The sequence below is a fragment of the Gymnoscopelus braueri genome (assembly GCF_963280865.1).
Source record: "Gymnoscopelus braueri genome assembly, chromosome: 2".
Taxonomy (NCBI): domain Eukaryota; kingdom Metazoa; phylum Chordata; class Actinopteri; order Myctophiformes; family Myctophidae; genus Gymnoscopelus; species Gymnoscopelus braueri.
In genome coordinates, this window is record NC_137604.1 from 22,308 (window position 1) to 41,654 (window position 19,347).

Consider the following 19,347-nt stretch of genomic DNA (forward strand, 5'->3'; position numbering starts at 1 on the left):
GATTGCAAATTTGAGGTGTCCTGCTGTGATGTGATGCATGCCACATGCATTGTTGTCAGGGGTCATCAATTTGTCCGTACACAATATGTCATGGTACTGATTTACTTTGACATTATGGCACATTAGGAGTCCACTAGTAGTGGTTCTCAAGCATCTAATTGTCAAGGACCCCCATAACTCTGAGGCCGCATACACACAGTTAAAACAAGCGCTTTATGGCTGCCTTATGCCTTACGTGAAGCATAAGGCCGTTTCAATTCATTCCCTATGGAAGTCACGTGGTTTGCTGTTTTATGCGTGCCTCACGGCTCTCTGGCTTTATCCCCCCTCCCATAAGGCAAGTCAGCCTTATCAAACCATGTGACTTCCATAGGGAATGAATTGAAACGGCCTTATGCTTCATGTAAGGCATAAGGCAGCCATAAAGCGCTTGTTTTAACTGTGTGTATGGCGTAAGAGTGTACAAATGGAACCAAATGGACCCCATTTGTACACTCTTACAGACCTGTTATGGTCATTCAGGGTTAGCTCTTTATGTGTTTCTGGTAATATTATTGTCTGCTCAATGTCCATGGATTTTTTTTAATTTTGAATAAAATGTCCACCACAAGCCAGCATGGCGATGACCCCTGCTTGTTGTTGCACCCTCTATGTTAGTGGGTAGGGTCCGATGTTTTACTGTTGTTCATTACTTAGACCTCTTTCCAAAAATCATACAGGTCTTTGCTTTGTAGCTTACTAGACAAGTGAGTCTGCTCTCAGAGTGTCTTTTAACAGATCAAACAGCACATTTAAATTTTGCTTTGCTGTGAGTTTCTTCTCCTCAAACAATGAACCTTGTCTAGGCCTACCAGTTTAGTATTATCTATTTATTATTTATATTTTAGATCACTTACCAAGAGCTAGTAACAATTAATTGCACTGTGGTTTAAGTATGGTTTACTTATAATTCGTATTTTAGAACACTTTATATTGATCAGTAACGTCACTCTGGCTGGGCGTGCCTTAATGTGAGCATGCGCAGATTGCACACTGCACACATTTTGAAACAAGTTGCAATCAGCAGAGGAGCAGCACCTTGGTTGTAATTTGTTTGGAAGAAGGAAGCAACACGTTTTGTTTTCTACAATTCAAGACATTATTTCGTCGATAAGGTAAGTTATCTAGTGTGAATTTGTGTATCTGACTGCTGCCATTATGTTAGTGAACATTTGCCAAACGTTACGTCAATATTGATGACTGGTTTCGACTGGAAATGTTTTTTCCACCACATAAACTTAGCCTACTTAAACCTGAAATAGCGTTGGCACTTTCTCCATTACAACCAGTACATCTACATAAACGTTCAGATTTCAAATATAAAGTGCTGACCACACGGCCATGGATGGTACAATTTGAATCGAGTGGGTCTAAGTACCCGTATCTTCAGTTTTGTTCAATAAAAAGCATTTTAATCCGATCGCCGGCAATTTTCTCATAGAGAGATAATGTATCAGAGTGAAATACACCTCCCAACCGATAGGGTCGCGTAGTTGAAAGCATTTGATGACAATTCGGACAAAATGGCCACCAATCGGATTAAAATGCTTTTTATTTAACAATACGGATTATACGGGTACGTCGACCCGCTCGATTCAACTTGTTACATCCATGGCCGCGGGGTAAGCACTTTATATTTTATAATCTGTACGTTTATGAAGACGTATGCGTTTAGATGGAGAAAGTGCAAACACCAGGTTGAACCATGGCTAAGACATGATGCTTCGGCGGACCTCGCACGTCCAACAAGTATTGGAGTTGCAAGCTCTCAACGCATCGCATCCACAACGCGTTGTGACCTTGTAGATCTGCCATTTTCGGCGTGCGACACGCCGTAGGGCGAGATATAAGTGAGGATTTGCATCCACTGTGTAGATGCGTCGCTAAACGAGGCTTGTTGTTGGGGTTAAACAGCGTTTGCAATGCAACTACACTAACGTTGGTGTAGGCTATCCTACACAAGATAACATGCCTTATAGACGCTTTGTGGACACATTTGAAATGGAAATCCATGTTATGTTGCAGGGTTGTGTTGGTGTGTAATTCATTGTTTCTTTAACCATTGGCATGGTGTTAATACTGTAGGTCAATAGTGTGGCAGAAATACCCTGTCTTCTGTGTATTTCGTGTAGACAATAAACAGAACAGTGGTTCTCCAACATTTTCATCTTAAGGCCCTCTAAATAGATATGTTTGGATACAGACCCCCATCTGAACCAGGGACCCCCGAAAGTTTGTGTTAATTTTCTTCCAAATAATTCCAAGATTTTTCAAAATTCCTCAAAAATGGCAGATCTACAAGCTCACAAGCTTGTAGGACAGTTATTTCTGAATATTAGGGTTAATGTGGTCAAACTGATTGTGATGATATATTGTTTTTTTTGCTGGTGCCCCTCTGGAACCCCTTCAAGGACCCTGGGGGTCCCTGGGCCCCACTTTGAGTACCACTGACATAGCAGACATGTTGTTTTTGCCACTATGTATTGTTGATGTACTTGCATTAGAACATGAGATATAGGTTGAATATCCATGTTGAATGTTTTCCATCATTATCTATTTCCCCCCCATGTTGAAAACAGGGTTAGGGTTAAAGGAGGAGTTCACCCCAAAAATGACTTATTTTCTATCAATTGCACACCCTATGAAGCCTTGAATCCATGGATTCTTTTTTGTTTTTGTCGTATTCCTAAGCTAATAATTTGATTCCCGTCTCCTACCGGCTAATGTATCCGGTAGGAGACACAAAGTAGATTATTTGTGTCTCCTACCGGAAATACACACGGTCATCAAATTATTGTCTTAGGAATGCCAAAAATAAATCCATGAAATCAAGGCTTCATGGGGTGTGTAATTGATAGAAAATAAGTAATTTTTTGGGTGAACTCCTTTAAGGCTATTGTTGTCAGCTCATGGTGCCTTGGGTTAAGCCTGTCACAATTATAATAATATAAATCGCACAAACTGTTGTCACACAATGGGTGTGTTTATCAAAGAGCGCTACTGCTTGCATACTCTCTTATAAGCACAGACTCTTAGTGATTTTTTAAAATCTTCTAATTTTACAATTGTTTATATAATGTTTTTTTCTCCTGTGTAGACCCAATCCTTCGATCTAATCTCTCCACACCTGGTGTGGAGAATTTAGGGTGGGATTCCTCAAGAGGAAGAACTGCACACTTCAGGTGGGGGTTTCATTTAAAATAATGGTTAAATAAACAATAATTAACAGTAACTATGTTTCTTAGATGTTAGACTGTTTTCTACCCGAGGGCAGGACCTTGAAGCAGGTGCTGAGGTTATGAGTTGGGTCCCTCGGATTCTCTGACGCCTATAGTCTATGCCTCGGATTCCTCTGGTCATAGAGATGCTGAAGGGCAGAGCACTGCACCCCACAGAGCTTAGACCCTAAGGCGGTTACCCTCCGCACAACTTTGGGGTTTCACATAATGCTATCTGGGTGGTTTTCTATCAGCTGACATGAAAAGCATTCTCTGGCAGGGTCAGCCTGTGACAGAGCACTTGGTGTTCAGATAAAACTTGTATTCTCACCATGTGACATTGGTGTAAAATGACTCCTCTGTGTTTGTATAGGTGCGCAGTTGGAGTCAGCCTGGGCCCTGAACAGGATCACCTCAGCTACCTTCCTGCCAACAGGCACTGCCCATCATCTGACTACAAGGACATCCAGGAACAGGTTGGCACCTTTTAACCCACGAGTTACAGAGCAACATGGGTTTAGTCGGGAATTAACAGTCCAATTAAACTATCAGGGCGATATATGAAAATATGCTTTAGAGGAATGTGACATTGTAACCATATAAGGAGATCCCAATGCAGCTAAAATTGGCTTACAGGAGGTCCGCCCGGGACCTCTCATGTAACCATGAATCAGCCATAACCATGGCACAAATTAGTCAGCTGCATACACCTCTAGTGTAATAGTGTCCATCACCTTACAGCCTGGGTACAACCCAGGATGTAAGGTGATGGACACTTTATTACACTAGAGGTGTATGCAGCTGACTAATTTGTTTGCTGATTCCATGATGACACATTTAGGTTAGACAACACTCCATAATTGGGCGTAGCTGCATTGGGAACTCCTTATATGGTTATGGCTGATTCATGCTTACATGAGAGGTCCCGGGCGGACCTCCTGTAAGCCAATTTTAACCCATTCGATCCGGGGACGCATCTCTGTCATTTTAGATTTCTTTGGCTATTCAAAATTAGCAGATGTACAAGCTCATAGCGCGGCACTCAGTGCCACGCTATGAGCCCGGTCTTAAAGGGTTAAGGCAACATGGGTAAATGTGGTTGCCTCATTGATCCATTTTTGACAAGATGTCCTGCGCTGGAAAATAGCAGACTGGGGCGACACGTTATGAGCTTGTAGGTCTGCTGTTTTTCGACATGCGACACCGTTATGAGATGAAGTATCACTATCGATCAGGTTTTAAGTGTTGGATGATAATTGCAAGTTTTTCTTTTTCTTCAACTTGACAGATATTTGTAGAGTGATGCAATGAGCGGTTCGTTCAGTTCCACTGCGGCTAGTCCCAACCTGCCTCTGAGGAAGCCCTCCACCACCGCTCCAGTCACCCCGGTCTGCGGTTCGTTCAGTCCCACAGCGGCTAGTCCCAACCTGCCCCTGAGGAAGCCCTCCACCACCGCTCCAGTCACCCCGGTCTGCGGTTCGTTCAGTCCCACTGCGGCTAGTCCCAACCTGCCTCTGAGGAAGCCCTCCACCACCGCTCCAGTTACCCCGGTCTTTTCTAGAACAGGTATCTACAGCTGCATCTATCCATTATTTTCTTAGAGATTATTCTATTGATAACTTTTTGGATTCATCGAATAATTGAGGTGGTGATCATCCCGAGATCCCCGTGATTGATTTTTTTTACATTCACTTATACAGACCAGGGGTCACGCTAGGATTTTAATCTTCCGGTCCTAATGTCCGGAATGATTCAAATTCATCGGACATCTGATAAAAATAAAGGTCATCATTTTTTGTTATGCATTAATGACAAGCAGGTGCGTAAATACAGCCCATCACTTAGGCCTACAGCATGGATTGAGCTATTTGAACATGAACGAGTAATATACACATTTTATATAGCAGGGTCATCTTGCACAAATACATTAATTACCTACATTACCATTTGCGCATGCTGTGTGCATAATGGTTTCTCAATACTCAATTGCGTTTGAACACATTTTCTAATCAAAGGGCACTGCAAAAGAAAGGGCATTTCAGATGAATCCTCCATAACGTGGCTCAGCTGACCTGTTAAAGCAACAAATTATAGACCACTACTCACAGGTTATACTGTAATAAATGATAGACCACTACTCTCTTATGTATGTTTTACTATATGTCTCTCAGGACCTGTTGGTCTTCCTCCCAGAGCCCTGCTGGGAAATGGTCCCAATGACCCCAAAGGAGGAGCCCTGCTGTCTGCCACCGGAGAGCCAAAGTATGAACTCGCATCAAAATCACATTATCAAACTCACACGTTATCAAACTTTGTCATGTCAGGGACCCCCAAATGTACTATATGTATTTGGCCCCGTCTGAAAATATATATTGTGCCAGGGACCTCCAGAAGAGAAGTAATTTCTCTGATGAGAGCATCTTATATAAGATTATCCTGCAGTGTGTGATGCTACCAGATTTAAAAACCGTTAAAGTACCAAAAGTATGTACGCTGTGGGCGCTGGGGGGTGTGTTCTCTCCTCCGCGTCATCAGTGCCCATACCCTGGGTGGGGTTGGTGAAAGGGCCTTTCTGTGTGGAGTTTGCATGTTCTCCCCGTGTTCCCTAGGGTAGGTACCCTCACAAAAACATGCAGTAATCCTGGTCAGTATACTGCATTTACGTGCGTACGAGTTGTGCACCAGTGGGGCAGGGTCTCTCACAGTCACACAGCTGTCTGAGCTGAATGATGTTTTCCCCTTATCCTCCTATCAAGTGAAAGGAAATGTGTATGTGACACTAAAGCGTTACATATCATGTTGAATGAGTATATGGAAAGGACACTAAATATATGTTTATTCACTCTGTAGGACCATGGACACCTATAAATTGAGAATCATCATAAATGAACATGACATAAGGAAAGTGACACTGAATAGAAAACCAGAAACGCTTGAAGAGCTGAAGATAAAAGTAACAGAAAAATGCCAGCTGCAGGATGACTTCAAACTTCAGTACGAAGACACTGAATTCCATAATTCCCCCTTCAGCAACCTTGATGACATAGAAGACCTGCCAGATGGAAAAGCTACTGTGAAGGTCATTCCATTGACACTGAACCTGGTGCCCATTGTTGACACTCAACCTGGTGCCTCAGGAGATATCGAGATTCCGTCCACTTCATCCGTTGTTGAGATTCCCTCCACATCATCTTCAGCAACAACAAGACCAGATCATTGGCCAGATGTTTTTGACATTCCAATGTTCCCAGTTGAGGTGGAACACCAACTAAGACAGGCTAATGCTGTGTATCTAAAAGACCAAAAATGCCTCAATCCAAGCTGGCAAATGAAGTATGAAATAAAGAAAAAGCTTTCTGAAGAGATGTTCAAATATTTGGCGTATCCAAAAGAACACCATGTCCATGCTGTGGCTTTAGCTCTCATACGCAAGCATCCCTGCCTGACAGAACCAGGCTCCACAGATGGATGTTCTTCCTGGACAACTAATTTGTACTACAAAATGGGAAACTACCGCAATAAACTGAGAAAATCAGGGTGTTTTTTGGAGGTTGCTATAAATGGAGGGAGAAGAGGTGCCACTGCAGCAAGAGGCCTCAAAAGACCGAAAAGGAATGAGGCAAATTACCTACCGGATCTCCCTGACGGGAAGGATGAAGCTACGCTAGAGCAGCAGAGAAAGCACCTAGTGGAAGAAATGAAAAAACGGAACCCCAGTGCAAGTGGCATTGCTGTAATGATGGACCAGACCTTTGCACTGCGTAGACGGGAGATTGTGGTGGACGAACCTCCAGTGACAACGATGAAGGAGCGGTGGCCAGCTCTTTTTAGAGAGAGACAAGTAAGTACTGTTATTCATAGGCTTTTTGGTTATACCCTATAATAACATGCATGTAATTTTAGGCTTGCACCATACACACTTTCAAATGTATTTAGTCACTGTATTTTGTTCTGTGGTTTGTTGTGTTGTAGGTTTATGCTGAGTTTAACAGGATCACCACCACTCACCTAGAGACGGACTTCTTTGATGCTCTGGATCGTTACACACCACAATTGGTCACTATCTTAAAGTCCAAGAAAGGTGCCATTAGAGAGAAATTGTCCGGAATTGTGCAGAAAATTGATGGGGTAAGTCTACAACATGCTGCTTATATTTGTATTTATCATGACCCAGTTTATGTACAACCTATAACCCCAAATAGTACTTGTATAGCTTCCTGGCTGTATGAGTGTTTTAGTGTTGGCGATTTATAATACATCAAGTGTTGTGATATTGCTAACTATTGATTGTTGTTGATAACTAAATGCTGTGGATTGTACTATTTAAATCACACCTCCAATCAGTAACTGTTCTATGCACTATAAAGCATAAATTGTGGTGACATGTGTCTCATGCTGTAACTGTACTGTAACTTTTGAGGGTCAGATTTTGAACTTTATTTGTTTATTATCCACTTATAGAAACCAGACGTGACAGCGCTGCGTACACTTGTTCTCCGAGGCCTCCCTCTTCTGCTTGGAGAGGACCCCAGCAGTTTCTACAACACTGCCGTGGTAAGTTACATCTTAAAGGTCCAGTGAAATTACATTTTCGTTAATTATATTTTGAATTTTCAGTCTGAAACGGCCTCGCAACCAATCGGAAGGTTCCATCCCTTCAGGCTATAGCACAGTGGAATCTCACTCACATGGTGTGCAGTGTTGGTGTTTATAGCCTGCAAGTGCACGCTGCTCAAGGGAGAGAGAGATGGCCACTATGCAGAATGTTTGTTACCAAGTTGCTTATTTCTAACCTAAAATATTTTCATAGATAACACATTTTACTGTGCTGATTAAGTTTACAGTGAGTAATACACGTCAAAAAACAGTAGGCCTACCAATGTTGATAAAACTTCTAAATGCAGATGTGTGTGAAGTGATCTACATTTCCCTGTTGTAATGTTTTTGTTTGGTTCTATACAGGATTGTGACATCGAAGACGCCTGGACAGAGGTATCGGTCGGATTGCTGACTGTGAGCAGTGAAGATTCACCTCCCTCAGATGGTATCGACCTTAAGCCAGTGTCAACAGCCGTCATCCTCGAAGGAGGTATTGTCATGGATAATCTCCAGAACCTCCCTCAAGCACTGTGCCTGCTGTTTGGCCTGACATATGCACTAAATTTGAACTACCCTAATGATATGAAGAACACTTTGAACTTCATTCAAAGAGTGATGCTTGGCTTGGGAAAGGAAAAACTACCCCCCAAACTGCAAAGTCTTAAAAACCTCCTGTCATTTTAGAAAGATTGTATAGTGGGTCACTGGTAGGCAGGTTGTCCTCAGCCCTCCTTTGAGACAGTAGACTAAAATGCATGCATTTTATTTTTCTCATGCATGAGAAAATGTTGTAGTGATAGGAGTTCTAAATGAAGCCACTTTTATTCATTTTAAGTACTTTAGAGCTGCAAATTCTCAAGACTTTGAATGTAATACCATTAAGTAAAAGTAAGGCACTTTTTTGAAATTGCCAAGTGTTCACATGTTCATGTGTGAAATAATGTTCTCTTTCAAACTGTTATGGGGCTGTCCACACTAAGCATAGCACTTTTGTCAATCATATCGTTGTAGAATTATTTAGTTTAAATACAGTGCAGACATGATCATTTCAGTTGGCAGTTGTTCATGTCTTCCAGAGTTCCAGCAAATCACTCATATTGTCATCATCAACACAGATACTGTTCGTCTTTAGTTGTGTTGAACAGGAGGAGAAGGATGGAGGGGCTACTAGGCTACATTTGCAGTAGCAACACATAAATGTGTGAGGAATTAATTGGCATAATGACTTTGTGGACGAAAAGAGGTTCACAATCATTGGCTACTCTAAATTCTATAAAATAAAATAAATTAAAAATGTGTATATATAGTGCTTGGTGTGGATGGCCCGTTAGGCTTTATTAATTAAGCCATTTGTATTACTAGAGCACTTGTCAGTTTGTCAGACCGTTGGTTTGGTCTGCAAAGTTAGTACAGTATTAAATGTTCAGATTTTGTTATATTAAAGGTATAGTTCACCCCAAAAATTTGTTTTTCCTATTGATTAGTCACCCTATGGAGACTTGAATTCTTTTGTCTCATTCCTAAGCCAATAATTCGATGACCAGCGGACCTGTAGGCAGCGGTTTCGGTAGGAGATGCAAAGGAGACTCTTTGTGTCTCCTACCGGACATCAAATTATTGGCTTAGGAATGCGACAAAAAATAGCATGAATTCAAGTCTCCATGGGGTGACTAATCGATAGAAAATTATCATTTTGGGGTGAACTATCCCTTTAAAGGTCGGGATTTGATTTTTGATTTCCACAATTGTCAGCTTTTATTTAGAAATTGTAAAAAAAAAACATGTTAGTGATAGGAGTTCTGAACAAAGCCACTTTTATTCCTTTTAAGCACTCTTGAGCTGCAAATTCTTATACTTATAGAATTATATCATTTTTTATACAATTTATTTCTGTAAAATGCCTTTACTGTACATTTTAAATTGGATGCTGCTGTTTGAGCTCATGTGACAAATTGTTGATTGTTCATATTATTGTCAAGGAATAAACCTACGGTATTCCAAATGTGTTGTCTGTCTAAATGGGATCATGCAAACTTTTAATTTTCATTAATGTAATGGATGAGTAAATGATCAAGGGAACTTTACTAAATAATGATCAAGTGAACTTTACTTAATAATGATCAGGTAACCTTTACCACATAAATGATCAAGTAACCTTTACTAAATAATGATCAAGTAACCTTTACCAAGTCAATGATCAAGTAACCTTTACCAAGTTAATGATCAAGTAACCTTGACTAGTAAATGATCAAGTAACCTTTACCAGTAAATGATCAAGTAACCTTTACCAAGTCAATGATCAAGTAACCTTGACTAGTAAATGATCAAGTAACCTTTACCAAGTAAATAATCAAGTAACCTTTACCAGTAAATGATCAAGTAACCTTTACCAAGTCAATGATCAAGTAACCTTTACCAGTAAATGATCAAGTAAACTTGACTAGCTGGAACCGATTTCCCAACTTTTTTCTAGTAAGGTTAACTTATTGGATTTTACAGTGTATAGGACAGAACAGTGGAGGACAACAGTTATCAAACCAACATACAGTATAGTACAGGACAGAGCAGTGGAGGACAACAGTTATCAAAGCAACATACAGTACAGTACAGTATAGAACAGTGGAGGACAACAGTTATCAAACCAACATACAGTACAGTATAGAACAGAGCAGTGGAGGACAACAGTTATCAAACCAACATACAGTACAGTACAGTATAGAGCAGTGGAGGACAACAGTTATCAAACCAACATACAGTACAGTATAGAACAGAGCAGTGGAGGACAACAGTTATCAAACCAACATACAGTATAGTACAGACAGAGCAGTGGAGGACAACAGTTATCAAACCAACATACAGTATAGGACTGAGCAGTGGAGGACAACAGTTATCAAACCAACATACAGTATAGTACAGTATAGAACAGTGGAGGACAACAGTTATCAAACCAACATACAGTACAGTACAGTATAGAACAGTGGAGGACAACAGTTATCAAACCAACATACAGTATAGTACAGGACAGAGCAGTGGAGGACAACAGTTATAAAACCAACATACAGTAAAGTACAGGACAGAGCAGTGGAGGACAACAGTTATAAAACCAACATACAGTATAGTACAGGACAGAGCAGTGGAGGACAACCGTTATCAAACCAACATACAGTATAGGACAGAGCAGTGGAGGACAACAGTTATCAAACCAACATACAGTATAGGACAGAGCAGTGGAGGACAACAGTTATCAAACCAACATACAGTATAGGACAGAGCAGTGGAGGACAACAGTTATCAAACCAACATACAGTATAGAACAGAGCAGTGGAGGACAACAGTTATCAAACCAACATACAGTATAGGACAGAGCAGTGGAGGACAACAGTTATCAAACCAACATACAGTATAGGACAGAGCAGTGGAGGACAACAGTTATCAAACCAACATACAGTATAGGACAGAGCAGTGGAGGACAACAGTTATCAAACCAACATACAGTATAGAACAGAGCAGTGGAGGACAACAGTTATCAAACCAACATACAGTATAGGACAGAGCAGTGGAGGACAACAGTTATCAAACCAACATACAGTATAGAACAGAGCAGTGGAGGACAACAGTTATCAAACCAACATACAGTATAGGACAGAGCAGTGGAGGACAACAGTTATCAAACAAACATACAGTATAGGACTGAGCAGTGGAGGACAACAGTTATCAAACCAACATACAGTATAGTACAGGACAGAACAGTGGAGGACAACAGTTATCAAACCAACATACAGTATAGTACAGGACAGAGCAGTGGAGGACAACAGTTATCAAACCAACATACAGTATAGTACAGGACAGAACAGTGGAGGACAACAGTTATCAAACCAACATACAGTATAGTACAGGACAGAGCAGTGGAGGACAACAGTTATCAAACCAACATACAGTATAGTACAGGACAGAACAGTGGAGGACAACAGTTATCAAACCAACATACAGTATAGTACAGGACAGAGCAGTGGAGGACAACAGTTATCAAACCAACATACAGTAAAGGACAGAGCAGTGGAGGACAACAGTTATCAAACCAACATACAGTATAGGACTGAGCAGTGGAGGACAACAGTTATCAAACCAACATACAGTATAGGACTGAGCAGTGGAGGACAACAGTTATCAAACCAACATACAGTATAGAACAGAGCATTGGAGGACAACAGTTATCAAACCAACATACAGTATAGTACAGGACAGAGCAGTGGAGGACAACAGTTATCAAACCAACATACAGTATAGAACAGAGCAGTGGAGGACAACAGTTATCAAACCAACATACAGTATAGAACAGAGCATTGGAGGACAACAGTTATCAAACCAACATACAGTATAGTACAGGACAGAGCAGTGGAGGACAACAGTTATCAAACCAACATACAGTATAGAACAGAGCAGTGGAGGACAACAGTTATCAAACCAACACACAGTATAGTACAGGACAGAGCAGTGGAGGACAACAGTTATCAAACCAACATACAGTATAGGACTGAGCAGTGGAGGACAACAGTTATCAAACCAACATACAGTATAGTACAGAGCAGTGGAGGACAACAGTTATCAAACCAACATACAGTATAGAACAGAGCATTGGAGGACAACAGTTATCAAACCAACATACAGTATAGTACAGGACAGAGCAGTGGAGGACAACAGTTATCAAACCAACACACAGTATAGTACAGGACAGAGCAGTGGAGGACAACAGTTATCAAACCAACACACAGTATAGTACAGGACAGAGCAGTGGAGGACAACAGTTATCAAACCAACATACAGTATAGAACAGAGCAGTGGAGGACAACAGTTATCAAACCAACATACAGTATAGAACAGAGCATTGGAGGACAACAGTTATCAAACCAACATACAGTATAGTACAGGACAGAGCAGTGGAGGACAACAGTTATCAAACCAACATACAGTATAGAACAGAGCAGTGGAGGACAACAGTTATCAAACCAACACACAGTATAGTACAGGACAGAGCAGTGGAGGACAACAGTTATCAAACCAACATACAGTATAGGACAGAGCAGTGGAGGACAACAGTTATCAAACCAACATACAGTATAGGGCAGAACAGTGGAGGACAACAGTTATCAAACCAACATACAGTATAGGACAGAGCAGTGGAGGACAACAGTTATCAAACCAACATACAGTATAGGGCAGAACAGTGGAGGACAACAGTTATCAAACCAACATACAGTATAGGACAGAGCAGTGGAGGACAACAGTTATCAAACCAACATACAGTACAGTATAGAACAGAGCAGTGGAGGACAACAGTTATCAAACCAACATACAGTATAGGACAGAGCAGTGGAGGACAACAGTTATCAAACCAACATACAGTACAGTATAGAACAGAGCAGTGGAGGACAACAGTTATCAAACCAACATACAGTATAGTACAGGACAGAGCAGTGGAGGACAACAGTTATCAAACCAACATACAGTATAGGACAGAGCAGTGGAGGACAACAGTTATCAAACCAACATACAGTACAGTATAGAACAGTGGAGGACAACAGTTATCAAACCAACATACAGTACAGTATAGAATAGAGCAGTGGAGGACAACAGTTATCAAACCAACATACAGTACAGTATAGAACAGTGGAGGACAACAGTTATCAAACCAACATACAGTACAGTATAGAACAGAGCAGTGGAGGACAACAGTTATCAAACCAACATACAGTACAGTACAGTACCGTATAGAACAGTGGAGGACAACAGTTATCAAACCAACATACAGTATAGTACAGTATAGAACAGTGGAGGACAACAGTTATCAAACCAACATACAGTACAGTACAGTATAGAACAGTGGAGGACAACAGTTATCAAACCAACATACAGTATAGTACAGTATAGAACAGTGGAGGACAACAGTTATCAAACCAACATACAGTATAGTACAGGACAGAGCAGTGGAGGACAACAGTTATCAAACCAACATACAGTACAGTACAGTACAGTATAGAACAGTGGAGGACAACAGTTATCAAACCAACATACAGTATAGAACAGAGCAGTGGAGGACAACAGTTATCAAACCAACATACAGTACAGTATAGTACAGGACAGAGCAGTGGAGGACAACAGTTATCAAACCAACATACAGTATAGAACAGAGCAGTGGAGGACAACAGTTATCAAACCAACATACAGTAAAGTATAGTACAGGACAGAGCAGTGGAGGACAACAGTTATCAAACCAACATACAGTATAGAACAGAGCAGTGGAGGACAACAGTTATCAAACCAACATACAGTACAGTATAGTACAGGACAGAGCAGTGGAGGACAACAGTTATCAAACCAACATACAGTATAGGACAGAGCAGTGGAGGACAACAGTTATCAAACCAACATACAGTATAGAACAGAGCAGTGGAGGACAACAGTTATCAAACCAACATACAGTATAGGACAGAGCAGTGGAGGACAACAGTTATCAAACCAACATACAGTATAGGACAGAACAGTGGAGGACAACAGTTATCAAACCAACATACAGTATAGAACAGAGCAGTGGAGGACAACAGTTATCAAACCAACATACAGTATAGAACAGAGCAGTGGAGGACAACAGTTATCAAACCAACACACAGTATAGTACAGGACAGAGCAGTGGAGGACAACAGTTATCAAACCAACATACAGTATAGTACAGGACAGAGCAGTGGAGGACAACAGTTATCAAACCAACATACAGTATAGGACAGAGCAGTGGAGGACAACAGTTATCAAACCAACATACAGTATAGGACAGAGCAGTGGAGGACAACAGTTATCAAACCAACATACAGTATAGAACAGAGCAGTGGAGGACAACAGTTATCAAACCAACATACAGTAAAGTACAGGACAGAGCAGTAGAGGACAACAGTTATCAAACCAACATACAGTATAGAACAGAGCAGTGGAGGACAACAGTTATCAAACCAACATACAGTATAGGACAGAGCAGTGGAGGACAACAGTTATCAAACCAACATACAGTATAGGACAGAGCAGTGGAGGACAACAGTTATCAAACCAACATACAGTATAGGACAGAGCAGTGGAGGACAACAGTTATCAAACCAACATACAGTATAGAACAGAGCAGTGGAGGACAACAGTTATCAAACCAACATACAGTATAGTACAGGACAGAGCAGTGGAGGACAACAGTTATCAAACCAACATACAGTAAAGTACAGGACAGAGCAGTGGAGGACAACAGTTATCAAACCAACATACAGTATAGAACAGAGCAGTGGAGGACAACAGTTATCAAACCAACATACAGTATAGTACAGGACAGAGCAGTGGAGGACAACAGTTATCAAACCAACATACAGTATAGTACAGGACAGAGCAGTGGAGGACAACAGTTATCAAACCAACATACAGTATAGTACAGGACAGAGCAGTGGAGGACAACAGTTATCAAACCAACATACAGTATAGAACAGAGCAGTGGAGGACAACAGTTATCAAACCAACATACAGTAAAGTACAGGACAGAGCAGTGGAGGACAACAGTTATCAAACCAACATACAGTATAGAACAGAGCAGTGGAGGACAACAGTTATCAAACCAACATACAGTATAGTACAGGACAGAGCAGTGGAGGACAACAGTTATCAAACCAACATACAGTATAGTACAGGACAGAGCAGTGGAGGACAACAGTTATCAAACCAACATACAGTATAGTACAGGACAGAGCAGTGGAGGACAACAGTTATCAAACCAACATACAGTATAGTACAGGACAGAGCAGTGGAGGACAACAGTTATCAAACCAACATACAGTATAGTACAGAGCAGTGGAGGACAACAGTTATCAAACCAACATACAGTATAGTACAGGACAGAGCAGTGGAGGACAACAGTTATCAAACCAACATACAGTATAGTACAGAGCAGTGGAGGACAACAGTTATCAAACCAACATACAGTATAGTACAGGACAGAGCAGTGGAGGACAACAGTTATCAAACCAACATACAGTATAGTACAGGACAGAGCAGTGGAGGACAACAGTTATCAAACCAACATACAGTATAGGACTGAGCAGTGGAGGACAACAGTTATCAAACCAACATACAGTACAGGACAGAGCAGTGGAGGACATGTTGTGGTGCCACAAACCCATTACATTTTCACATAAAATTTACATCAATTATTCTAAGCCTGGAACCAAGCCATCCAGGCTCCTGGTGAATCATTCATGACCATAAAACATTTTACTATAATATTATTATATTTAATTATATTATATACAACATTTAATAAATACCCCTTTTTTGCGGTTTTCAAATAATTTTTGATCAAGACCAAACCTTAGGCTATCCCAACACAGTCTCACTACCCCGAAGATGTGAGGCGACCTGAGAAGATTTTTCAAAAATAGCAGATCTACAAGCTCGTAGCGCGGCACTCGCCGCGCTACGAGCTTGTAGATCTGCTATTTTTGAATAGCCAAAGACACCTTAAAGTGACACAGATGCGTTCCAGGTCTTGGCTATCCACGGAAAACAGTTGACTTGACTTTATATATATATGTATGTATATTCATACATACATATATATATATATATATATATATATATATATATATATATATATATATATATATATATATATATATAAATAATACAATCTGTTGATCAACTTGACATGCATTTGCATCACTGAACTCTGCTAAGCAATGTGGTCTTATACCAGGGGTCGCGCTATAGGATTGTAATCTGCTGGTCCCAATGTCCGGAATGATTCAAATTTATCGGACATCTGATAAAAATACCAGTCATAATTATGTTGCAAATAGCTGTTAAGAGTATTTACGCATCTTCAACTTGCATTGTTGTTAAACTGTAGGGAAACTTGCCAACTTTACTCACAAGTGCCCTTGTAGTAGCCTAGTGTCTGAGACATATTCTAACTCGTAATGATACAACTTGTGTTTGATTGTTAAATACACAACTTTATATAATATAACCGGACCGCGGTCTCTGTCTGACTGTCGTGCAGACAACAGATATAATATGTTGCAACAACAACGCAGCAGCAAAAACAACTCTCTTTTTCCGGTCATACCTTACCATACCATACCGAAGAACCTCACTCATGGAGTAGAGGATTGAGACTGAGGATCTGGCAACCCTGACGTAGCCCTGACGGTAAGCGTGTTACGTCACTTCCTATACTGTCTGAGCTAGCGAGACGTGTATCGTTTAGCTGCGCAAGACACTAACGTTGATATTATTGTATTGTTGTGATTTAAACACACACTGCCACTGTTAACTACTACCCTATTTCTCTACTGTGTGGCGACTTTATCGCTGCTTGAGCTGATTGTCTAGCTAAGGGACTAACTTTGCCGTTGGCTGTTGGCTTTACAATTATCCTAGCTTTAGCTTTAGCTTAGCGACTACCCTTGGCTGCTGGGCTATGGCTTCTCACTCCTTCCCCCCCCAGTTCCCGTCTCGCTCTCATCCTCTCCACTGTGCTGTTTGCCACATGTATAGTTACAACTCCGACGACTTTGAATGTACGGATGTATGTAACAAGTGCTGTGTGTTTGCAGCACTGGAGGAGAGGCTCTGGCGGCTAGAGGAAACCATAGCTAGCGGTGCTCACTTTAGCCTAGCCTCTGCTCCCGTGCAACAGGGAACAGGGGGACATTACCAGTCACGGTCACCGATCGTGACTGATCATAGTCCCCACACGCACCCTACGACCCAAGATGGTTGGGTGACTGCTCCTGGTCGGAAGCGTAGTAATAAACAAAAGCACACGGGACACCAACCACTTCACGTTTCAAACAGATTTTCCCCACTCGCTGCTACACCCGTTGAGTTTAGCAGTGAGACGTTAGAGATCAGAGATCACGAAGATAAATATTGAGTCAGTGTGCACATACGCAAAGACAATGTCGGACTCCGTAGTTTTCTCTGGTCCCCTGCCAAATATGATTGGTGATGAGATGTACAGCCGTATGTCTTCATTCCACCGCTGGTTATCAAGGTGGTGTCCAGATAATAACGTGGGCTTTATAAATCATTGGCAAACTTTCGAGGGGAAAACTGGTCTGATGGGGAGAGAACTGCATAAATCCAATTTGGGATGGTGCGGCGCTCATCTCTAGAAATATAGACGAGTTTATCAATAAACAATGACCACCCAGAGTTGGGATCAGGAAGCAGAGTTGCAGTCCTACACGCTTCTCTGTGCTTCCACCAGAGCAGCCACCTACCCTACAAATCAGAACAATTGAAACTACTCGACCCCCTAGGCATGTGAAACCAAGGGTTCGAGGAGCTGTGCATAAAAACTTGGCACATATCAAAATTAATGCAGTAGTGCCACAAAACAAAATTATTAAATGTGGACTCCTGAACATTAGATCTCTACGCTCTAAAGGTGTATTGGTAAATGAAATCATATCAGACAACTATCTTGATCTACTTTGTCTTACCGAACCATGGCTGGGTGAGCAAGAATACGTCAGTCTAAATACAGCCACCCCACCAAGTCACACAAATGCTCATATTCCCCGAGACACCGGCCAGATTGGAGGTGGAGTTGCAGCCATTTTCAACTCAAGCTTAATAATCAGCCCCAGACCCAGGCTGACTTACAAAACGTTTGAAAGTCTAGTTCTCACTCTTTCGCACCCAAGCTGGAAATCATTACAGCCTTTATTATTTGTTACAGTGTACCGCCCTCCTGGGGCCTACACTGAATTTCTATCTGAATTCTCAGAGTTTCTATCACGCCTAGTCCTAGACTCTGATAAATCATTTTGGCTGCCGACATGAACATCCACGTGGATGTAGTAACCGATAACTTCAGTAAAGCGTTTATTACATTAATTGAGTCAATCGGTTTCTCTCAGTGTGTAGATAAACCTACTCACAAATTCAACCATACCCTCGACCTTGTTTTGGTCTATGGTATTGAAATTGAACATCTCATAGTTTTCCCATATAATGAGAACCTCTCCGACCACTATTTAATAACCTTTGATTTTACATTAATTGATTACTCACCATTGGACAAAAATGTATTTGGTAGAAATCTATCCGATAGTGCTGTGGGCAAATTTAAAGAAGCAATACCATCAGCCATCAACTCAGTATATTCCAACACAATTGAAGATCTCTATACTTATAGCCCCTCTCAGGTCGATCACCTTGTTAATAGTGTCACAGGCTCCCTTCAGACAACGCTTGACTCTGTTGCTCCTTTAAGAAAGAGGGTAATAAAGCAACAGAGGCTAGCCCCATGGTATAACTCTGGAACTAAAAATCTCAAGCGAACGTCACGTAAGCTTGAAAGAATATGGCGTTCAACCAAACAGAAAGAATCCTGTATAGCCTGGCAGAACAGCCTTAAAATATATAGGAAGGCTCTCTGCAATGCCAGAGCCACCTATTA

General features: G+C 41.2%; 1 protein-coding gene across 1 annotated transcript; it reads left to right on the forward strand.

Moving 5' to 3' along the window:
• Nucleotides 1-3,136: 3,136 nt before the first annotated feature.
• On the forward strand, nucleotides 3,137-9,262 carry LOC308073991 (uncharacterized protein; the record flags this gene model as incomplete). Its single annotated transcript, XM_080413304.1, has 8 exons — nucleotides 3,137-3,221; nucleotides 3,631-3,733; nucleotides 4,556-4,823; nucleotides 5,429-5,519; nucleotides 6,108-7,098; nucleotides 7,230-7,385; nucleotides 7,719-7,811; nucleotides 8,220-9,262. Coding segments are annotated over 8 exons (2,108 nt in total), but the record flags the coding sequence as incomplete, so codon positions are not given.
• Between the last annotated feature and the right edge of the window lie 10,085 nt (nucleotides 9,263-19,347).